This window comes from Pseudorasbora parva, chromosome 4 (assembly GCF_024679245.1).
Source record: "Pseudorasbora parva isolate DD20220531a chromosome 4, ASM2467924v1, whole genome shotgun sequence".
Classification (NCBI taxonomy): domain Eukaryota; kingdom Metazoa; phylum Chordata; class Actinopteri; order Cypriniformes; family Gobionidae; genus Pseudorasbora; species Pseudorasbora parva.
This window is the reverse complement of record NC_090175.1, coordinates 54,436,560-54,462,905: the sequence shown is the minus strand read 5'-3', so window position 1 is coordinate 54,462,905 and position 26,346 is coordinate 54,436,560. Positions and strand designations below refer to the sequence as shown.

The 26,346-nt window shown below is 36.3% G+C and overlaps 1 protein-coding gene across 1 annotated transcript in view; it reads right to left on the bottom strand.

The window, feature by feature from the left end:
* Window positions 1–431: 431 nt before the first annotated feature.
* Window positions 432–26,346, bottom strand: part of gpc5a (glypican 5a) — a 195,713-nt gene continuing 169,798 nt past the window's right edge. The window contains exon 8 of the mRNA XM_067442854.1: window positions 432–1,695. Within this exon, the coding sequence (XP_067298955.1) occupies window positions 1,553–1,695 (143 nt within the window). The 3' untranslated portion in view covers window positions 432–1,552. The remainder of the gene's footprint in view (window positions 1,696–26,346) is intronic.

The window sequence follows — 26,346 nt, the reverse complement described above, 5'->3', positions numbered from 1 at the left end:
ACTTTTGTAACTTTAATAAGGATTAATATATGACCCTGGACGACAAAACATAAGTCGCATAAGTCACAGTAACATTTGTGGCAATAGCCAACAATACATTATATGGGTCAAAATGACTGACTTTTCTTTTATACCAAAAATTATTAGGATATTAAGTAATGATCATGTTCCATGGAGATATTTAGTAAATTTCCTACCGTAAATGTATCAAAAATGTATTATTTAGTTGTATCTCGATATTGCCATAACCTAACAAGCCAATCATCAATGGAAATATTATTTATTCACCATTCAGATGAGGTATAAATGTCAATTCAAAAAATTGACCCTTGTGGTCCAGGGTCACAAATGAATTTAATTTATAAGAATATGCAGTTTTTTATTTGTTTATTTTATTTTCTGTATCTGAAAACTGTATCTTTGTTATGCTGTATTAATTAAGTTGGCCTGCTGAATGTTAAATGGATCCACGGCATGTTCATTAGACATTATTTGATGATGCAGCAACTATAACTTAATGTATGTTTTTAAACTTTTTTAATTTAAAACATGATCAAAACACTATCTACGTATTTTAATGACAAAACTGCAAATAAGAGGGCAAGTGACAAATATTGATATCAGCTAATAATTGTTTGTTAAAATCGGCATCGGTATCGGTGCATCTCTAGAAATAACGATGGGCTGGGCCTCATTTTAACACATGCATTGTTTGATTTATGAAATGTAATAGTACATATCAAAATGAACATTAGTTCAAAGTATTGTTCATTGTACGTTAGCTAAGGTTAAGAAACAAGGCCTATATTATTATTAATTGGGACACATCCTACCAATGAGATGACTTGGGAAAAGTGTCCCAATCCTATATTAGATCATACTTTTATTGCATTTAAATTCATGTGGCAAATATTTAGTTTCATTATCTGTTTAATGTCACTCTGTAACCAAGAATAAATACATTGCAAATCAAAACATCTTTATACATTTTGTTAAGGTGCGTTGTACGCCATTTCAGATGAAAAGAAACAACATTACATTTAAAAACGCTGAAAAAAAGGAGGTCATTGAGGTACATGGTACCAAGAAATATTCAAAAAAGCAGTATGTGACATCAGAAATATTGCATCATTTATATTAAAAATGCTGATATGTGCTCGTTTCAGCTCAGGACTATGCTTTGAATAGACCGTACATCATAAGAGAATTAAATTCATTTCTCTCTGAAAGTGTTACTCTGAACCCTGTAGAAAAGACATTATTCAAGGCAGTAAAGTGTTCGCAGAAGTTTTAGTAGACTGTTATGTTTATGATAGAAACACTTGGTGATTAAAAAAGTTTTATGAAAGGACAAGTTTCTCAGTTCATTTTCTTTTCATCCTCCTCAGTCCTCAATGTGTCTATGGCAGTTTTGTCCATTTTTGATCCATTTCCATTAGAGGACATTCCATTAGCTGGAATTTCAACCTCGACACTTTAAAGGCTGGCACATTTTCTTTCCAAGAAACTGAAAAGCAGTCTTCAGACTGGGGTTGGACCCAGTTGGCTGACACTACCCTGACAACAGCCCAAACACGCATATCGAGACCAGAGCCAGCGGGACGCTTTCTGTTACTCCCGTGCCAGAATTCATCTGATCAAAGTCTTTGGTTTGAGGATGATGGTATCGGTGATTGTTGGTATTTTCCGGTGTCACTGCAAGAGAAAAGAGGAAGAAATTCAAGTATTTCCACTAGACATAAACTGATCAGATGAGTTTATTCAAAGCATGTGTTTTCATCATGATGAGGAAGGAGGATAAATAGATAGTTCCTGGGAAGTTCCTACTTGTGAGTCGTAACTACAGCTGTCTTGAGGCCGTGATTAAATGATCACATTTTCGAGAAGAATGCACATGAAGGTTAAAAATGATGCCTGCTCGTCTGTCTTTAGTATGTAATGTTGCTGTTTGAGCATGAAAAAGCTCTGAAAAGCCTCTCCAGCGGGAGTTCTTCTCTTTAGCAGTGTCACTGAACTTCCCTCAACTCCTTTAGAGTTTTGTCTGCTGGCTTCAAGCAGGACTCGAACCGGCGTCTCCAGCTTGGGAGGCGGACAAGTTCTAGCGTCAGTCGCTTGGGATCATTGAGTGAGGATTACACTTTAGGCTTTCACTAGCTGGCCTCCATTACATTTACCTCAATTTACCCCCATTTACCCCCATAACATTACATTTACCCCCATAAACATCAATCCCATCTGGGTCACGGCACCAATGTAACCCCTCCAGTCCTCCTCGCCCTGCAAGTGGGACTCGAACGGCGTCTCCAGCATGGAAGCTAAAGACTGCAATCTCTAGCTTCAGTCGCTAGTAGAGGTTTTTTTTTTTTATCTCTCCCTGTTGGCTTACTTGCATTACTGTAAAATTAAATCTTTATTTTTTAACACCCATGCAAATATTGTCACTTATGCGCTTAAATGCATTCTATCAGATTCGATAAACCATAGTATATACCTGTAAATGTGCATAATAGGAACCCTGTTAGTACTGTTAATGAAAAACACAATACAGCTCACCATAAAATATACATTTATCCAGTTTATGAGGAAACATAACTAAATTTCCCATCATATTCTGTGGCAGCATGTAAATAATAAAATACACAGATAAAGCGCAATTGCACACCTGATACACACAAGGTTACAGTTTTTAGTGTTAAACTCTGCCTCTCTATCAGCTCCCTAGTTCCTAAACTCATGAATCAGAATATCGTGTACATAAATCGGGGTAAGCACCCAGGTAAGGACCCTGGAAAATTAATTAGTCAATTTCTGAAGACATGACTATGTAGACTATGATAAATAGAACAGTACCACTTAACAAGCAGGATCTATGATGCTCTCTGTTTTTTTTTTTTTTTTGTGCTTTTTAGGGTGAATGTTCCAGTGCACTAGAAGGATTTTGTGATTGATACAGCTCTTAAAATGGCCTGATCAGTGCCTGAACTCAGGAGCTGATTGAGACACACTCTTTGTCTAGGGAAAATGAGAGATGAGAAGGACAAAAAAAAGATTGTTCAAACCAAAATAACTTGCATACTGAAACATCACAGTAGGATTTTAAAGCAGGATTTGTGTACTAAATGTACATGTTTATTAACTTAAAAGCATTTTAAATAACTTAATGCATGTATGCAACACAAAATCCATTAACTTTTCAGACTAGTTTATGGGTTCTACATAAATGAAGATGCTTGTCAATTTGATACATTTCATAGCCTGATGTCGTCATACTCAGTTTCTAGTCAGAACATGAGTTTGAAACCGCTCCATTGAGCTGGGATTATGGGCCGTTTCAGCCGAACCAGGAAAGAAAATGCCCCTGCACTCAATTGGATAGACCTACAACCAATGGTGACGTGAATGCTTGTGTTCCTGTTGATCATCTCTCCATCATCGTATAAGGCCAGGCCTGACAATTTGATTGGTCCAAACAGCTCTGGTTGGAGCATAGTTGCTCCACAATGGATCAAGTCCAGACTGAACTTCCTGACCTCAAATGTTGTGGCTAAGTTCGGCTAGCAGGCTATACATTTCATAACTAGAAAGCAGGGCTATTCATGGTGTCGACTGTCAATCCTTTTTGCTTGCATTTCTTTTCATTTAAATGCCATAACTTGGACTGTCGGGACTCAAACAAAAAAAACTAAAAAAACTTGTTACGACATTATAGGCTTGCAAATAACAGCTAAAATACTCTCATTCCATCATGCCTTTAAATAAAAGATTGTTCCCAGTGTCTCTTAAAGGTCATATAACTGGGAGTTGCAGGTTCAGGTCGCTTATGATGTGTTACTACTATCGTAGCTATTAGTTTGACCATTAAATTCAGTTAGGGTAACAACATTAGGTCACACTTTAGGGCCAATTCTCACTATTAACTACGACTTTTGCCTCAATCAACTCATGAAAACAGCTTATTAATAGTTAATACGGTAGTTGTTAATTTTAGGTATCGGGTAGGATTTGAAGATGTGGAATATGGTCATGCAGAATAAGGCAGTCATATGTGCTTTATATGTACAAATAAATACTCAATATCATAGTAATATGCATGCTTATAAGCAACTAGTTAGGAGTAAGAATTGGAGCCAAAATTAAAGTGTTAATCTAAATGTAAAACTGAGCATTAATGTATAATGTAATAACAGATGATAGAAAACAGCCTTATTTTTATAACTATCTCAAAAACCGTGATGCGCAGCAGTATTTTAGCATCAGTCAATAGTGGTAAGGTTTTACAACATTGTCCTGTTTGTTAACAATAGTTAATGCATTAGCTCATTAGTTAAAGCGTTAATTCATCTGTGTTGATGTTAGTTCACAGTGTATCAACTAATGTTGACAGATCTTAACAGTGTATGATTTAGGTTCATTCTAAAATCCTGAAGGTTGGCAAGTTTGGAACCATTTTTCAACAAAAGTTGTTCAAATGGATGTACATGACGGAAGCTGTCATATATATAACAAAATGCACAACGCATAGATTCCCATCGTTCCTGCCAGAGGAGCTTCACGAGCCAAAATCTACATCTATCCCCCAGTAGGACCCTGCTCTCAACAAAAGAGCTCTGAGATATTTTGTTTGTACATTGCATGTATTCTTTAAACACTGAATAATCATTCTTTACAAGAACTGCTGACATTTCTTGGCATTGGATTGCTTGGGAATATTTATTTTAACTCTGATATGTTTGAATATGCTTGGCGAACCATAATCCATTAATAACGCAATAGCAGTTTTAGACGAGACTATATTCAAAGAGCAAACAAAAGAAATCGTGAGCAATCTACATTAGACAGACTTACAAAAGGAGCGCACGGCCTTTGCTAGGGTCAGCAAAAGCCACCGACATGATTCCCTCAAGGAGCCACAAATCATGTTTGAGCTTTTGTCAAATAAATCTGTGTGGACTGAAATTAAGCAGGTATCGATCCACTGCTGAGATGTCCCCAGACGGCCATCTCAAAGGGCTGATGGGAGACACGCGTGGGATATTTGGCAGCCCGCCGGTCCGGATGAAGACACCGATCCTCAGACGGCTTCAGAAGCTCAATGTGAAGCGGCAGCATCCGATGTGACACTTGTGAGAGAAAACATGCCAGTGGCGGTCGAGGTACAAATCCTGCTTATGCTGCTCTTCAAAGTCCACCGCAGCTTTAGGCTTGAGAACACACAGGACAAACAAAGCTGAGCGGAAGGACCGAGCGTCTTATCTACACCACCGCTGATGCTGATAGATCTTCAACAGATAATGAGAAAAGCAGGTACAGGATGTCTTTTGTAAACCAACTAGTGGATCTGATAAACAATGACCGTACAAGCTTATTTTGGCTATTAAGATGTGCTTTGGTCACTGTTCACGATTTTCCATCTCGTCATCTCTCATTGACAGTTAAAATGAATTAAATTGTTGCTGCAAATCACTGTCAATGTGAATGTCTTTTAAAAAATAAATAAATAAATACTGTAGCAGTATCATGTGGGTTCTGAAGGGCAGTAAAAAAGTACACACACACGCATGCAGGCACGCACATGCACGCACGCACACACACACACACACACACACATGTCGTGTTTCCATGTTTTATGTGGACTTTCCATAGGCGTGATGGATTTCATTTCAACTGTACATACTATCCCCTTACACTGCCCCTAAACCTACCCATCACAGGAAACATTCTGCATTTGCATTGCCATCTTTGTGGGGACATTTTGTCCCCATAATGTAGGGATTACCAGGCCACACACACACGCACGCACGCACGCACGCACGCACACACGCACGCACACACACACACACACACACACACACACACACACACACATTATAATATACAAACCCAATTCTCAAAAAAATTGGGACACTGGGCAAATTATAAATAAAAAAATAATGCAATCATTTACAAATCGCATAAACTTATATTTTATTCACAATAGAATATAGATAACATATCAACTGTTAAAAGTGAGACATTTTGAAATGTCATGCCAACTATTGGCAACATTTTATGAGAGCTACACATTCCAAAAAAGTTATTATTATTATTATTAGGTCAATTGGCAACATGATTGGGTTTAAAAAGAGCCCCTCAGAGTAGCAGTGCCTCTCAGAACTCTAGATGGGCAGAGGATCACCAATTCCCCAATGCTGCGGTGAAAAATAGTGGAGCAATTTCAGAAAGGAGTTTCTCAGAGAAAAATTGCAAATAGTTTGAAGTTATAGTTAATATCATCCAAATATTCAGAGAATCTGGAACAATCTCTGTGCGTAAGGGTCAAGGCTGGAAAACCGTACTGGATGCCCGAGATCTTCGGGCCCTTAGACGGCACTGCATCACATACAGGAATGGAAATCACAACATAGGCTCAGGAATACTTCCAGAAAACATTGTCGGCTAACACAATCCACAGTGACATTTGTCATTGCCAGCTAAAACTCTATAGATCAAAAAAGAAGATATATCTAAACATGATCCAGAAGCGCAGCTGTTTTCTCTGGGCCAAGGCTCATTTAAAATGGACTGTGGCAAAGTGGAAAACTGTTCTGTGGTCAGACGAATCAAAATGTGAAGTTCTTTTTGGAAAACTGGGACTCCATGTCATCCGGACAAAAGAGGACAAGGACAACCCAAGTTGTTATCAGCGCTCAGTTTAGAAGTCTGCATCTCTGATGGTATGGGGTTGCATGAGTGTGTGGACAGCTTACACATCTGGAAAGGCACCATCAATGCTGAAAGGTATATCTAGAACAACATATGCTCCCATCCAGACATCGTCTCTTTCAGGAAAGACCTTGCATTTTCCAACATGAAAATGCTAGACCACATACTGCATCAATTACAACATCATGGGTGCGTAGAAGAAGGATCTGGGTACTGAAATGGCCAGCCTGCAGTCCAGATCTTTCACACATAGAAAACATTTGCTGCATCATAAAGAGGAAAATGCGACAAAGAAGACCTAAAACAGTTGAGCAACTAGAAGCCTGTATTAGACAAGAATGGGACAACATTCCTATTCCTAAACTTGAGCAACTTCTCTCCTCAGTCCCCAGACGTTTGCAGACTGTTATAAAAAGAAGAGGGGATGCCACACAGAGGTAAATATGGCCTTATCCTGTTTTGAAATCTGTTAATGCCAGGAAATTTAAAATCAACTTATTTCCCCCTTAAAATCATACATTTTATCAGTTTACACATTTAATATGTCGTATTCTGAATAAAATATTGAAATTTGAAAGTTCCACATCATTGAATTCTCTTTTATTCACAATTTGTACAGTGTCCCAACTTTTTTGGAATCAGGTTTGTAATAAAAATCCATCAAACCATATAATATTACCATTTTAAACAGAAGCAGAACTCAAGGACTGTGTGTCCCATCAAACTCTAGGGCATTGGAGCAAATAAATCTGTCACTCAGTTAAATTAGACAGATGCCAACATGGACAGGTTGTGTGACATGCTTTCATCCTCAAAAACCAAAAAATCGCTTGATGTCCAAACTAAAATATGCAAAACCACTTTTACAACATGTTTGGCTTGTAGTTCCACAATTAAGATAAGATGCTACAAATTCAAGGCAATAGTCTGCAGTGGACTGCCATGCGTGACCGTTGTGCAGCTGTGTTGGTCATTATGCTCTGAGCTGTGAGGCCTGGCCTGATTACTCCGTCCCTCCGGAGCCGTGTCAGACCCCATTAGGAGAAGGAAGGCAAGAGTGATGACCCATCTCCTCCGATGCATCCCTCCTTTCCTCCGTCTCAGCACACGCCGGTGCAGGAATACCAATGATTGGCAGCCTGTAATCTGCGAGCTCCTGCTGATTACTTTCTGAACACGGACAGAATGCATATCAGGCGGAGGGTAAAGACAAATGCGCTCAGATGTGGCCAGGAAAGCGAATGACGACAAATGGATCTCAGTGCCTGGTTAAAGGGCTCAATCAATATCTTTCCAATTAGAATTTAGCTCAGCGCGTTCAGAGTCGGAAATAATGACCCATGTGATTGCTTTTAATCAAACATTAATCAATTAAAGTCACATTTACACTTGTCAATTTACATTGAGGAATTCACATTTCTAAATGTATGTTTTTGAACACTCATTGTGCCGCAGTGTGAGGATTGTACAGGTTTGAATGTGGCATCACAAAATACTAATTTCTTTAAAGAAGTAAAACATTTTTTTAAAAAACTGCTCATTTGTAAATCGCTTTGGCGTAATGTAATGTAATTTAATGTAACGTAAATGTAACATTGTAAAAAAAAAAATATTAGCTATGTTTCCATCCACCTATTTTCATGTGCAATAATAATAATAATAATAATAATAATAATAACAATAATAATAATAATAATAATATCAAATTATTATTATTATTATTATTATTATTATTATTATTATTATTATTATTATTATTAATGTAATTAGTATTTATTATATATATATATATATATATATATATATATATATATATATATATATATATATATATATACTTATTAATAATAGTTATTATTATTATTATTATTATTATTATTATTATTATTATTATTATTATTATTATTATTGTACTAAATCATTATAAAAATATTAAATTAAATTATATATTTAATGCTACTACTACTACTACTACTACTACTAATAATAATATGATAGTTCTGCTTCTTCTTCTTCTTCTTCTTCTTATTATTATTCTTATTATTATTATTATTAATGCTAAATAATTATTAAATAATGTTATTAAATTAAATAAGATATATATATATTTAATAATAATATTAATAATAATAATAATAATAATAATCGATAATAAAACGGTCTAATTTTATGTTGTCATAATTACTTTAAACATGTCTGAGAAAGTGGCAAAAGTCCATAAATAAACAGAAATAAGAGCAGTCTGCGTTGTTCTGCTTGTGTGCCGATACAGTCATCTCGGTTTATCTTTAGTGAGTGACGCGGATGGAGGAAGTGAGTTGTGTCCTGTCTTACACTGTGTCCATTCAGACTTTACTCACGGAAACAAACACAAATACAAAACGCAAAGAAAATCTTTCATTTGAAATATGCAAATGCATTAATACAAGTGGCGGAAGTTTGTCATATTGTGTCTTTCTTCATATATTTTATGGGAGTAATGTAAACGTTTCCAGCACTGAAAATATAATCTAAAAAAACGTCTGTGTTGATGATGAATTCATTCATATGTTCTCCATTAAATTATGTGCCAGAAATGCAATCTCTTGGCATGGAACACATGCAGAACAAACCAGAAAGAAACACTAAGATATGAAAGAGTAATTGAGCCAAACAAACAAAACACAAATCACATTATGAATCATGTTCCATAGCAGAGAAAATATATTTATGATCCATTAAAAGGGTGTGATTGTATCAAGATTTAGACAAATTTGTTTAAAATGCAATAAGTTGTTTAAGCATTTATAGTATTTTTTTTTTGTAAATAAAATTTAGTAAAATACTACATTTATATATAAATGTATATTAATATTATAATATATACTGTGTGTATATATATATATATATATGTATATTAATATTATAATATATACTGTATATATATATATATATATATATATATATATATATATATATATATATATATATATATATATATATTACATGTATTTTGATTCTTTATTCTACACACATACACACAGCAAATTGTGTGCTAGCAAAATTAATAAAAATAAATAAATAAAAAAAATTACCCTATTTTTACCCTATAAAAAAAATTACCCTATAAAAAAAAATCATATTAAATGCTTTTTGCAGGAGCATTCCTCGTGCCCCAGCTGTGATTCTGCTTTGGGAATCAGCATTGCTGACGAGCTGTTCTCTTAAGGTCAGTCGAATCCCTGACTGTACGCTCACAGCGCCTGGCTGCCCGCCCAAGCAAACGCTCCACTCACAGCACTTCCATTCAAACGCCAATACAAAAGCATCCGAACGCTATTCAGGGCGGAGAGGCTCAAGGTTGACGAGTTTAGTCTGCGTTCCACTTCACTCTTCTGTGATGAACACTTCTCACTCACTACATAAATATATATTCAGGGGTGCGCATACTTATGCATTTACACTATTGAAATGTGTACCTGTAAGGTTGTTGAAAATTGTAAGGTTTTCAGTAGCATTGAATATTGTAATTTTTACAGTTCTGGTATGAATTATCTTTGTCCGTTTACACCTGGTATTAAGATGCGTTTTGGGTTGATTGGATCACACGTGGATGACATTAAATACAGGAGTAAACAGGGTCTAAAACGCTTTAAGATTGTCCACTTTTGACCACTTCCAGAGAGAGTCGAAAACACATTCAACTGGGTTGCTTTCATAGTGTGAGCAATCTGTGGACGAATGCATTCAAACAGTCAAGTCAACTTGTCTTTTCTTTTTTTTTTACAATGACGATTGTTTCAAAGCAGCTTCACAGTGTTAACAGAAAAATAATAGAGCAGAATTTGACTTGGCTGTACAGTCGTTCTGGAGAAAACGGTGATGTCATCGGCTCATTTTAATGATCATATAGCGACAATGTGGGCAGATCAGTAATTAAGTTGATATAGTTAATTTAGTTTAGTAATTGAATGCATTTGGATATTTAGTTGAACATTTGGGTCCCTAACTTAGCAAGCCAAGCCAAAGGCATCTTTATTGGCTGAGACCCAAGTTTAGTTTAAAAGACAAAAACATACCAAGCACAATGTTCTCTCAACATTCCTGATTTCTGCGTTCGGCTGGTCTTACGGCTGTCAGAGCAGAAACTAAAGCTGATGCTCTCGCTGCTTTTCAGTGGCCTCTGGTCATCTTCATATGTGAACTAAGGGAATTTACCTTTTCTATTCTATATTGAAATATTTGAAATCTGAAAAAGCCCACACATTTGCCCTCCATCCATCCATCCATCCATCCATCCATCCATCCATCCATCCAGCAGATTTTCAGAAATCTCTTCAGAACTGAGTCTAAAGTTAACACAGTTGTAATGATGTATAGTAACAGGTATTTCTGTGGAAACTGTGGTTACTATAATCAATTATTGTGCTGCGATCAGTTAAACTAGGCCTGGTTTCACAGAGAGGGCTCAGATTAATACAGGAGGTCTTAGGTCTTAGTTTAATGAGGACATTTAATTCGCTCTTATAAATATGCCATTACGGATGTGCATTTTTGAGACACAAGAATGTCACTGACATATTTTAAGATATGCCAGTGCAAGTTGCTTTCAGTTAAAACATGCATTTTAGTCAGAAACCAGGCTCAGTTTAACATCTGTTAATTAGAAAGCATGTAACAAGCTTAAATATTTACCAGGAACTGTATCAACTCCAAGAAAACAACACGTCTACCTACATTCAGCAGACTGAGGCTTGTTAATAAAGACAGAAAACATGACGAGAAGACAGAATGAAAGGGGAGTGGTGGCGTCTTGAGAGCACTCGTGTTTTTCGCTCTAGGAGGGAGTGGAGAGGAAGCCATGCAGATCAAGGTTTAGCCGCCTGAGACCCCTGTGTGAAGCTGGCAGAAAGCTCCCGCTCGCCCACTCGACAGGCTCTGGAGTCCACCGCCGCTCCTCTCCTCAATTCATCTACACAGCCCCGCAGGACAGCGCTGAATATCGCCTTTGTCAAGTATCGCTGGCACCGTGCATGTGTGTTGTTCGTCTGCTCATGCTGGGATACGGTTAATTCTGCTCCGGCGGGTTTGTGCTCCCGTGGAGTTTATTGTAATGGGCATGAGCAGAAGTTAAACCAGACAATCTATCAGTCTTTTAGTTTATAGCTAATGTTTTCCACTTAAAACTCATCAACCTGTAACAACACCTATAATACACCTTCATGGTCTTATTAACCACTTTCGCACATGAAACCTGTTAAATTGCTCTAAAAACAACTAGTATATGCTGTTCACACTCGCAACAGCTTTAAGTAGAGTTTAATCACACTGCCACTCTTCACACATCAGCACCAAAATGTTGTTAAAGCAAATGTGATGTCAATTGACTGAAATTACCTTAGAGAAGCTACAGCTGTGGGACAGGCTATCAAATTTAGTCAGTCAAATTTAAGACTTTTTAAGACCTTTATAAATTCAATTTAAGACCTACTATATCAAGCAAAAAACAAAAATTTTGTTTTAATTAATTTCTTCAAATTGAACACGTGTCAATTAAAGTACTAGTAAACTTGCACTTCCTCATTGCTCAATCCCACCAGGATTTCGGCATTTTCTTAGCGAATAAACTGTGATAAAGTGACAAAATGTTGTGGTTGTCTAACATAAACGTTTATGTTAGATGTGATTAATCATGATTAATTATTAATTGATTTGACAGCACTAATATATATATATATATATGTGTGTGTGTGTTGTGTGTGTGTGTGTGTGTGTGTGTGTGTGTGTGTGTGTGTGTGTGTGTGTGTGTGTGTGTGTGTGTGTGTGTGTGTGTGTGTGTGTGTGTGTGTTTGTATGTACATATACAATGATATACATACACAATGCACAAAAATAAAAATAAACGGTAATTAGAACAGACAAAAATAGAACGAACTAAATCACTAAAACTTAAATAAAAACTGTTAATATAAAATCTCATTCCAAATATTAATAAATACTATAATAGTATATAAACAACGCTAAAATAACACTGATGTGTGAACAATCACTATATAATCACTTGCTCCGCCTCTAAAATGACATCACTAACTCCTCCCCTTCCACATTTAATTATCTAGCCATTTCACTGTAAAACACGTCACATTACACAGGCAAAATTGGAAATGTTTCACATTAAGAAATAATTTCCATTGCTTTTTATAGTTATTATATGTCGAGTTCACGGTCTAGGCAATCTTTTATTATTAACCTGGGATGTGTACGAAATCCCTATAAACATTCCCTATACAAATACACATATATGTTGGTGTTAATGCATAAGTTTCCAACCCAGAAGACACTTCAATTGACTGCATAAATATATTATGAAGACTAGCTGGATAAATGATGCAACACACATGCAACACTAGATGTTCACACTGTATGGAAACGTCGCACTGATGTGGTCAGTTAGGTGGATGTTGCTAGGTAAGTCCTACTGTGTTCTTGGTGACATTACTAAGTAGCAAAGCAAAGGTGAATCATAGTATATTGGTATTCAAAATACGATCTCTGTGTTCTGAGACACAATCTGTCACGAGAGCCACATCAGGGTCGCTGTCATTAGCAATATGGCTTTCTGCTGTTCAGGAGTAAAGTAGGCTACAGCTTTTTCACAAAAAAACAATTCACATTGAATAAATGCCTGGCTGCAACACACTATTATTCTGGCAAGGTAGAGGCCGAGAGACGTGACACACATTCAGCTCCATACGGCCATTACTTCACTGTCAATCACAGCCCATGTAGGCAAGTTAGTCTTGACCTTGCTGATGAATATGAGAAAAATTATTGAACTTCCAGCGTTTGATAGATGATTGAAAGCACACATCATTCATCCGCTCCGAGACTCGTGCCAATGCAGTTCAACAGCGGCCGCGTGGCGCTCGCCTGAGGGAAGCGCTGCTGATGTCTTTAGAGAAAGGCCGTATTCAAATTCTACAGGCCATCTGTAGCGCGGGTCATTTTGCTTAGAACAACATTAGTTGGGACCTGCTGCTTGGAAATTACAGACATCTGCTCACGCCAATCGCAGGACATCAGAACAAGAATTAACTTTATGAGTTGACTTGAACGCACAATTTAGGCTAACGACAGCAATTTCAGCACAAACACGGTAACTAAACTACATTACTCCTGTGGAAATCGTACGACATCATGATGAATTCGAGCGGTTTTCTCTTTTATTTATTTTTCATTCTCAACCAGATATTTTAGTAATTATAGGGCTGCCCCCTATAGTCGACTAAACGTTAGTCAACTAGAAGAGGCTGAGTCGCCCAAAAAAACAGTCTGTGTCAACGGCGGGTTCTTGCGGTAATTACAGTATGTCAGGCAGGAAATCCAAACGTTCACCTATCATTGACCTTTTGAAACATGTAAGCATGAGCAACTTTAGATAGCCGGTCGCTCTAACGTTAACCTTGAATACATGTGTTATATCAGGTGCAAATCCAAGAGTTTGTGTGAAGTGTGGGAGCTAAAGAATAGCACATTTTACTGAACGACATAGAGGCACCGGCGCGATCACTTTTCACTTTCCTGATAACAACTTAAAATACTGTCATTTTTAGAAATGTCAGATAAGAGTAATACATCATTCAAAACTAGTTTTATATGTGCAAACTGACAATAACAAGAAAACACTGTCCCTTTGTAAAATAAAGAAAACAAACAGAATGTACTTTCTGCCATCTCAGTCTTCCTGATCTAGAGCGCGTCACAAAAATGAACCAAAACTCAGTGTATAGACTTCTTGCCTCACACACATGAGAAATATATCTATAGAAAGCTTGAAATGTCTTTTAAATCTAACAATTAAAAAAAAAATCATATGCTTATGTAATCAATCCATATGAAAGGTGCATTTCTCTCTATACGCACGTTCACTATACAGCGGAATTGGCGAGGGAACTGACTCAGAATTTTTTTATTAATAAACAATTAAAATGTCTCCTTGCTATTTTTTTTTTACTAGACATTTATAATCATTACATTTGCCGATGCTTTGGGGAAAGCTTAATGCGTGCGCTTGAGTGCGGAATAGGCTGAAAATACTTAATCACGATTAATCGCATATTGCCATGAGTTAACTCGCGATACATCGCAATTTAATCACACATTTGTATCAGTTCTAAATATACCTAAATATAAATAAATATGTTTTTAAGTTTTTAATACTCTAATCAACATGGGTATGGACAAATATGCATGCTTTTTGCAAATGTACATTTATTATTAGTGAAACCATACTCAGAGCATGAAGACTAGACATGTATCAAAGGTCATATTTGTTTTCAAAGAACTAGTTCATGTCTCTTAAGCCTAAGCTTAAAAATTCAGAATAAGCAGGGATTTCTCTCATTTTAAGAATATAAATAAAGGGAAATTTTATTCTGGCAGATTAATTCAGAACAGGGCACAGTTTGTATGAAAATTTGGTAATGTGAAAGCTGTCATATTAACCCTTTTTTTTTTGTATGTAATATGTATGTATAAGTGCTATAATCAGCCTCAAACAGCCCAGAAAAGGTAAAAAGTGACAACCTTTGTATTGGTAAGCATTTTTCTGCAAGCATGTGAAAAAAAAAATTAGCCACTAAGATTTCTCTCCCCTTCAGATGTTGAAAGGGGACCAATTTTAATATTACCACCCCTTGTTGCCACCCACTGCCCTGACAGTATCCACATCAGCATAGTTTCCGTCCTTGGTCAGATGTCCACTATCATCTAGAGACAACAGTGTCTTGTAAGCAGTGCAGGTGCATTGCCTGAATGAGGGATAATTCAAGGCAGGTTTTGCAAACAAATTAAAGCTCAAGGGTGGATCAGTAACAAATATTCGTGATCTATTTTACAGTCTCTGGAACGATACTGGTCACGGCAGTAATGAAAGGGAGAGTGTGCACTTTATTACAGTTCATCTGAGTTGTTTTACAGATATAAAGTTTTCCTGATTATTAAACACACCCTCAAAGGGCATGCTGTCTGTATATTTGCTTACTGTTAGTTGTAAGGAGTGTTTTGTGTAATTCACTGTGTATGCTGATGATAATGTAAATTTCTTACACTAAACTATACCTGCTCTATCTCTTCATGCAGCAGACATCATTTAGCTCTGTAGGCCTTATTGTCCGACTCCAGCTTAAACTTTTTATTATTATTTTTATGAATTAAAATTTTAACTCTTTTTATTATTATTTAATAAATAAATTATTTATTAAATTAGTAAATAAATTATTTTAATTTATTTACCAATTTTGTAGACTTATAAACATACAGACTTAAATCAAAATGTTTTATGTCTTCAAAAGTAAAGGATCCATAGGCTTAAACCGTTAAATTAGCTTTTTTTTCTGTTAAACTTTATCACTGTTCACAAATACATGCATTTATAATATGCATTCACAAAAATGTGCATTCATAATTCAAATTTAAAACATCCTGGAGGAAAACAAAAAGTTAATGCATCAAAAGATGAATGAGAATCAACACACTGCAGCCACATCCACAGTATTTTAAACAAACACCGTTTCTCTGCATGAGGCTTTTTCCAACTTTTTAAAATATGTTTTGGACACACCTATAGTACACTAAAATGCTCTCCCACTGGAAACTACAACATGCAAGTGTGCTTATCTCGTCAACATGAGCATTCTGACATGACTTGAAGGAAGCGTAAGTTTGAGGTCTCTGAGGGTTTAAAAGCCTGACAGCAGTTAACCAGCTCTGAAAGGCTCCGGGTTCCAAGGCCATGATAAAAACAAGGACCTTCAAAGGCTCTGACCCTCCCAAAAGTGGGGAATAGCGGGAAGGCTGAGTGGCAGAGGAAAGCAGGGATGATGCATCTTTCATGAGATGTGCTTCCTCGCAGAAGTAATCCAGGTCAAACCAGATTGACTTCCCCTGATACTGGCGCTGGCAACCCCGCCAAATCAAAAATCACATTGGACTGCAACCATCTGGGTTCAACTCCCAGCACACTCGTCGAGATGAACTCCATCCAAAAGATCGCATTCATTTGTTGAAATAAAAACACCTGTGCACGAATATAATGCATTGCAACTGAGCCCTTTTCTGAACACCCGGAGAATTCTGTTTGCTCTGAAAGGTGCATGTCTTTATTTTGCACATCATTATCCAGAAAGTCTGAAAAATACATATAAGAAACTGCTTTTCTAAAATTGCAACACACAACACAAGTTTAGAATGTCTGAGAGTGTTTCATGCCAGACTGCTCTCTGAACTTCAGACAAGCAAGACGCTACTTTGGTCTTCGAAGACTTTCAGATGCTGAAACATGAAGTAAAAACTGACTACAAGCACAGCTACAAGATAACTATTACAAACTCAGTGAGGGCCGAGAGAGTCTTAAAAAGGATAGTTCAGCTCAACCTTCTGTCTTGCATTTCTTTCTTCTGAAGAATTTCAGGAACGTTTGGAAAGAAAGTTGGAATGGCATGGGTGAGTAGTTGGTGACAGAATTCTCATTTTCATCTCATGAATTGTTATTTCTTGTTTGATGCCAGCAAACGCGGCCAGTACAGTTGTAATACTTTAATAGTCTCCTCTGGTCTCACATCAAAAGCGAAGGTGGTTCCACCCCAAAAGATATTCATCAGCTCATTAGCATAGCGGCCTCAGCGGGATGTTTTTGCCTAAAATTACATTTGCATAATGACTTTAGGTTCTTCCATTTACTCACTTCTTTTTCTTGTTAACCTCTCATTAACCTTTTTATTAACAGTCTTGGCATTCGGATCATGCCGAGATTTGTCCTAAATTTATCAAACAACTGGGCGGATATCTAATGCGGCTCATTAGGCTAATAACCAACGACATCACAATCAAAAGTGCAGTTTAATGCACTTTGGACTGGTGGGAAACTCTTTGGTAAAATCGACTCCAAGTGCCAGTATTTATATTTCCAAAAACAGTAGGAATAATTGGGAAAACATTTGGTCTGTCATTGGAAAATTGCTCCATCAAGCATAAAAAAATATAAACAAGCAATTAGAAAGAAATTGTGGAGCAGAACTCTGCGATAATCGATTGAGTTTTAATGGACTTTTACACCTTAAAGTCTGGAGTTCCAGCAAAACTATATTTTGTGTATAAGAAACGCCATCATTTTTTATTTACTCAAACCTGATTTATTTATCTTTCCTCACCAAGTAGTCTCTCATCCTCACTCCATCTCCAGCACCAGCAAAATATCAAAAGCCTGTGATTCTGTTTCATCCCATAAGTTAAAAGTTCTGAATTTTAATGACGAGCAATTTCCAAACTGCCTCGTTCGTAATGAACCCATCAGACGGTGAGCTGTAAACGCTCTACGCTATGCTATTCTGAGATAAACCACCAGGACACTTGTGCAAACAACTAATATAATATAATATAATATAATATAATATAATATAATATAATATAATAAATATAATATAATATAATATAATATAATATAATATAATATAATATAATATAATATAATATAATATAATATAATATAATATAATAAGGGCTAAATTGATAAATTGTGATTAGTTACATCTAATATAAAAGTTTGTTTACATAATATTGTGTGTGCAGTATGGAGTCGGCCCATCCTTTGAAGCTCTTACAGCTTCAACTCTTCTGGGAAGGCTTTCCTCAAGGTTTAGGAGTGTGTTTATGGGAATCTTTGACCATTCTTCTAGAAGTGCATTTGTGAGGTCAGGCACTGATGTTGGACGAGAAGGCCTGGCTCTCAGTCTCCGCTCATTCATCCCAAAGCTGTTCTATCGGGTTGAGCTCAGGACTCTGTGCAGGCCAGTCAAGTTCCTCCACACCAAACTCCTCATCCATGTCTTTATGGACCAACACTGTGCACTGGAGCGCAGTCATGTTGGAACAGGAACATCCCCCAACCTGTTCCCACAAAACTGGGAGCATGAAATTGTCCAAAATATATTGGTATGCTGAAGCATTAAGACTTCCCTTCACTGGTACTAAGGGGCCATGCCCAAACTGAAAACAACCCCACGCTATTTAGAGGTCTGTAGTTATTGATTCTGCAGAAAGTTGCGCACTGTGTGCCTCAGCATGCACTGACCCCGCTCTGTGATTTTACATGGCCTACCATTTCATGGTTCAGTTGCTGTTGTTCCCAATTGCTTCCACTTTTGGCAATGTCAGGTTTGGTTGGTGTCTCTCTTTGTGTGTGTGTGTGTGTGTGTACTGTACAAACACAATATATATATATATATATATATATATATATATATATATATATATATATATATATATATATATATATATATATATATATATATATATATATATATATATAACCATAAATATAATAAGATATCTTATCATGTCACACTGAACAGTTATTTACTGTTGGCAAATTTCTACTATCACATGCCGTTTAACTCATACACACAGATACTATATATAATTAGTCTGGGGAAACCTCCTGACATTTTTGTGTTTATATATGTTTTTTTTTAGGGTCCTCTGTTGTTTTTTTAAGAAACCTTGTAAAGCATGTTCCTGATAGTTGCCATAGCTCTGGGTGTTATAAATAGTTGAACCCTCTTCTTCATGTAGCATTGCCCTACAAGTGGGAATTTCAGAAGCACATAATTTAATTCATGACATTCCGTGAGAGGCCATTTATGGTGCGAGAAAGGTACGGACCAGACCGGAGAGCTCTCGCTTTGAAGTCTGCACAGATAGCAAATGAATTCCATATGATACAAAATCCATCCCATGCCCTCAAGTCTTGACCATTTTTGGCCATGACTGCCAGTACAAGGAACGCTGCGAGTTCTGCACTGCTTCTTCATTAGTATCCAGTAGTGCCAGAGTTAAAACGGTGGAAAATGCATAAACTAGTTAGTGGTATAAATTTGAAGGAGGAATCTGAGACCTATCAGAATCTCACTGAGACCTAGCAACCACAAAGAACACCATAGCAATCACATAGCAACACCCTGGTAACCACACACAACCCCCCCCCCCAGCATTGTAGCAACATGTTGTCCCAAGTTAGAACCATTTAATTGAGTATAAGGGTAATGCAAAAATAGTCATGTCAGAGACAAGTGCAAAACCAGTATTTAATTGGGTTGCACAAAAATAACTTAATTCCATTATGTGTGATTTATGTGGACAAATATTTTTTTCTGACAAAGGTGAGTTAACTTAAGCGAATTTGGTTGGAAACAACATAATTACATCAAAGCATTTTTAATGCAGTGTACATATTTTTTTGAAAATAGTAAATATGTTTATGTATGTCTTATAATGTTTTGGCAACACTATTGACTATACAGAATTTGAATTTGCTATAATTTGCCATATTTTTTTCCCTTGAAAAAAGTTGATTCTATTCCTTTCATTTTTTAGGGAATAAACATTTTTTTTGCCACAAAGCAGAGGAACATTTTAACATTTAGTTTATCTCTAAATGCTAAACTGACTGCATATATTTAGCTTTAAAACAATAAGTGAAAAGACCTTGCATCTGCATATAAATCTGTATTTTTGCCCTTAAAAATGTAGCACATTTAGTATTAATGCATTCAGCGCCTCTTTAAAATAAGAAATAACACAAAATAATACATAAAATATGTTTTCCAGAAGCATCGGGCCAAGCTGAATAAACATATTGCTATTTATTTTCAATATATTTGTAAAAGTAAACAAAATTTCACCACTAGTGCTAACACTAAAATACACTGGAAACAGCATCAAGTGGAAGTCAGTCAGGATTTGGGAGTCATTTCTGATTTATAATGAGAGCAGAAAAATGAAACCCCCTCTTTTGCTTTCCATCACCATGTGCCTGATTAAAGAAACAAAATGAGAAAGAGAAAGAAAAACCTTCCCGCTATACGAAGAGCATAGATCGAGGAAATCTGCTCCATTATCCGCCTGAATCAAAGAGACATGTGCCCTATGTTTGGCTGAATGCAGAGGGAAGGGACTGGGCAAGAAATGAGAATAATGGAAGAAAGACATGCTGTATGGTATCAGGGTCACAGGTTTTGTATAATGCAAAGAAAAGTATGAAGAGACTCTTAGAAATCTATTTAATCAATCATTACAAGCATGGACAACATTTAACAGTCCTTCGAGTATTCCTTCATGAAAGTCCTGAAGCATTTTTTAAGAAGAAAAACTTTTTTAAGAAGAAAAGTGTATTCTGTATAGCAAGCTAGCTTTTAAAGCATAAGATCCCGCCTCCCTTTAGTGTGTCTCCAAAGCTACGCCTCCTCCGAAACACATGACCCCCGCACCACAGGAGCAGAGTTTGCAAAGCATCACAAGAGACGCCGTTAAGCTACCTCATGTCCCAAAGCTCAAAACATTACGATGATGATGAACATAAAGAACTTCCAGAGATCTAGCTGGCTGTTGCAGATTCATTTTGCCATTGATAGTGTTGACATAGAAAGTAGAATATCACCCAGAAGTGGAAATGACCCCATCATTTACACACCCTCCAGCCATTCTAAGTGTACATCACTTTCTTCTTTCAGCCAAACACAATCAGAGTTAAAATCAATAATATTCTGGCTTTTCCAAACTGAGATTCTGAAGCCCCAAAAAGATCCATCCATCCATCCATCCATCCATCCATCCATCCATCCATCCATCCATCCATCCATCCATCCATCCATCCATCCATCCATCCATCCATCCATCCATCCATCCATCCATCCATCCATCCATCCATCCATCCATCCATCCATCCATCCATCCATCCATCCATCCATCCATCCATCCATCCATCCATCCATCCATCCATCCGGGGCGGCAGTGGCTCAGTGGTTCATGTAGATTGTCTACAAACCGAAAGGTTGGTGGTTTGATCCCCGGTTCCGCCTGACCAAGTGTCGAGGTGTCCATGAGCAAGACACCTAACCCCAGCTGCTCCCGATGAGCTCAATGGTGCCTTACAGGGCTGACACCGCCGTCGGTTTATGAATGGGTGAATGTGAGGCAATATGTAAAGCGCTTTGGATGGCCATAGGGTCTGTTATAAATGCAATCCATTTACCATTTACCATCCATCCATCCATCACACCTAGAAGATAGCTTGAGAGTAACTTATAAGATATTTTTTTATTTATGGGTAAACTAACCCTTTAAGTATGATTAATACAGAATTATGACAGGCGGGTAAGATCAATCCTATTATCCTCAGGACCAAAAAAATCATTGCATTTGGTCTGGCAAAAAAAAAAAAAAAAAAAATGTTTTGGTCCTGAGACTTCCACGGAAGATATATGTAAATGTTTTATCATTTAGAACACTTCTATTATTGATTATTTTCAGGATGTGAAACATTTTTAACCAGTAAAACAAAACCTGTTTTTGAGAAACATTGCCTACACCACCTTTAATAAATCACATCCTGTAAAGGAGCAGCAATGCTCAGATGTGATTGAGGAACCACAGGAGATGTCTGACTTTATCATCCTGACGTTATCAACCATTATCAAAATTGTTTGCTCCATAGGATGCACCTTCTTTTAGGCTTCTTGTTCATCGGCTGTTTTATGACAGTGACAACCAACCTCTGAAATGAATGAATCTTGTGAGATGGCAGCAAATACCATTAAAGATCTCCAACAGTGTTAATCAGCTGCCAATGGACCTAGTTGGACATATGAAAGATAATCCATCAAATCATAATTCTTCCTCCATTAAAATAATAGTTTACCTAATACAATTTTTCTTTCTTCTGCTAAAGACAAGGGGATATTTATTTATTTATGTATTATTTATTTATTTATTTATTTATTTATTTATTTATTTATTTATTTATTTATTTATTTATTTATTTATTTATTTTAAATATACAACAAAATCAAAAGATGTTTAAATTCCAAAGTTTTGTGATTTTTTTTCTTTTCCTGATTGAAGCTTACCGAGTTTCTCAAGCACTTTTCCTTTTTGGATCCTACTATTTTGGCAACTCGCATCATGATGCTCTGAAAACTGGAATTGTCAGCTGAAACATACTGCTAATTGGAAGTTACTCAAATGTGACCACTATAGTGTTTAGTAACTAAAGTAAAACTCCTTTTATAGTGGCATGTCTGTAAATTCCAGTTTCATCAAGCATGAAATCCAAACAGCGCTCCAATCAGAGTCATGCAGGAACAACGTATTTTCTGTCTGAAACGCAAGGATGCGAGACTGGGGGCAGATGGCAGAGGGTTGGCGAGACCACTTAGGTGCGAAGCTGTGTGAAAAAGTGAGACCACAATGCCTTTGTTTACAAACTCGGCACAAGCGAGAAGATGCCATGAACTGAGCTCCAGAACACCGGCGTGTGATGTTTAATTAATGCAGCGCTGTCAAGCTTGTTTCGCTGCTCATCTCATTCAGTATGGATGAACACAGGACGCTTTTGCTGTAGCAATGCACACATATGCATACGATTAAAAAGATCAAATATTTTTAAAAAGGTAAACATACTTCAAGATAGAATTTCACTACTGAAATAGGACTAATGAGGTGCTGCAATTACATTTGACTTCTAACATCTTGTCGTATAGATAAACTAACAACGCTTATCTGCACAATATGAATTATCTGTGTTTTTTTAACACCAGCTAAAAATGAGGGTTCTGTCCATTTCAAAAATTTATACATGGGAATGTTTCACACTGGTTAAAGATTTGTGTGTGTTGGTTAGGGACTGGACGAGCACGTCACCATCTGGTCTAAGTAATCTCCGGGGACTTCTGGAAGTCTCCGTGGCCTACTTGTGTGGATTAAAGAGAGATGCACCAAAAAACTGTTGCTTGTAGTCAGAACAGAGTGCAACACAACTCCAATATTTGATCAACACTGGTCCACTAATGTAAGCCAGTTTCAAAGTTCAGCACTGGATTAAACAAGACTAGGATGAGATATTTTGCACAAGAAAGTGGAAAGAATCTGCATAAATCAGATTAATATGCATTAACACTGCACCCAGTTATTTTCTCTATCTCGTACAGTTGCGTAGTCTGCTAGAGACGAATCACAATTACATCTTAACGGGCTCAAATGTATGTGCTTGCAGCCGATCGATGGCCGAGCATCAGTGAATGGCACCTTTAATCTTGAGCTCAGTGAAGTCAATAGGATTGGGTGGAAGCTGCAGTGATTAAGTGATCGTCTGGCCACTGATCCGGCCTCTTCTAAAGAGAGCGAGAGAGTGTGGAAGTGCCTGTTCAATCTGTCACAGTCCCAAAGCATCCCATATATCACAGCTCATCACGTGCGGCTCGTAAATGTGGATTTGTTCAGTGGGATAGACTTCAAATGGCACTAGAATAAAGGTTAGATGGTGAGATTGTACTGCATACATAATATATAATACAATGATCTAATTTCAGTTTATTGAATATATATATATATATATATATATATATATATATATATATATATATATATATATATATATATATTTATATATATATATATATATATATATATATATATATATATATATATATATATATATATATATATTAATTCATTTTTATTTTATTTTATTAAATATATAATATATAATATAATATAATACATAATACAATGATCTAATTTCAGTTTATTGAATATATATATATATATATATATATATATATATATATATATATATATATATATATATATATATATATATATATATATATATATATTCATTTTTATTTTATTTTATTAAATATATAATATAATATAATATAATATAATATATAATACAATGATCTAATTTCAGTTTATTGAATATATATATATATGGTATATATATATATATATGGTATATATATATATATATATATATATATATATATATATATATATATATATATATATATATATATATATATATATATATATATATATATATATATATATATATTATTATTATTATTTTTTTTTTTTATTAATTTTTTATTTATTTTATTAAATGCATTCATTTTTATATATTCAGATTTAGTGTAAACATTTAAACAAAATGTCTGGGACTGTGTGCATGGTGTTTTATTAACAAGGTTCGGGAGGAGCACGATCAAATAAATGACACAAATGGAGAGCACTCAGCTAATCAACAATAAGAGGTATATATACAGAGCAGTCTTACCTCTGTTAACTGACAGTTTATCAGCATCCCTCCACTACCCCTTCTCCACACTTTTAGTCACTTAAATAAACGGGGGATACTCTGAGTTCGGGCCAAATTCTGAGCTCAAACACCTTCCCCCAGACAGCATGCCAAATATGCATTTAAATTTACGCTCAATAAATTATATCTAAGTGTGAACTCGTGAATGCTCTGATTTTATGTGGCAACACTTTGTGGCCGATTTGCTCATGTTCTTAACTGCTTCCACTTTGTTATAATCCCACTAACAGTTGAGCGTGGAATATTTAGTAGTAAGGAAATTTCACAAATGGATTCCACAGGTGGCAACCTATCACGGTAGCACGCTTAATTCCCTGAGCTTCTGACAGCGTCCCATTCTTTCACAAATGTGTGTAATATTAGTAAGTTTAATTGTTTTGGTCCCCCTTTTGCTGCCAGAACAGGACTCCAAAGGTGTGCTGTGGTATCTGGCACCAAGATATTAGCAGCAGATCCTTAAAGTATATCCCACACATGCTTGAGATCTGGAGAATTTGAGGCCAAGTCCACACCTCAAACTCATTGTTGTGCTCCTCAAATCATTCCTTAACCAATTTTACTTTGTGGCAGGGTACACTATCCTGCTGAAAGAGCCACAGCCACCAGGGAATACCATTCCCATGAAAGGGTGTACATAGTCTGCAACGATGCTTAGGTGGGCACTTATGCTAACATCAAATAGATGGAAGGACCCAATGTTTCCCAGCAGAGCATTTCCCAAAGCATCACACTTCCCAAGTGCATCAATGAGCCTTGGCTGCCCATGACCCTGTGGCCGGTTCTCCACTGTTCTTTCCTTGGAGCACTTTTGATAGATACTGACCACTGCAGACCGGGAACACCCCACAAGAGCTGCAGTCGTCTAGCCATCATAATTTGGCTCTTGTCAAACTCACTGAAATCCCTTGTCAGATCTTCCTCACATGCCCATTTTTCCTGCTTCTAACACATCAACTTTCAAGACAAAATGTTCACTTGCTGCCTAATATATCCCGCCCACTAACAGATGCCATGATGAAGAGATAATCAGTGTTAATGTTATGTAATATATATATATATATATATATATATATATATATATATATATATATATATATATATATAGTTCCTTATTTGCATGCATTTGTAGACTTTAAACCTTGCCGGTTAAACATTTCGTTTGCGTGCCTATGCACGGTTTTAACTTGCACTTTTCCGAGTGTGCGCACTTCACGCCTGTCAAACACGTGATTACTTGAAGTCGTCTTACTGCATTAATACTGTCCAATACACACAAGGTTTACATAAACATACAGTCGGTTATGTCTAAAGTGAAAGTAAAATTAGCATGTGTCAAGGGGGGCTTAAGGCCCTGCCCATTTGAAAGTGAAAGTGCCCTTTTCGAAAGGGAGGTTTGTCTTTTTTTCTCCTCAACCTGTTCCTGTCTCTTAAGAATAGAATAGCAAAAAACA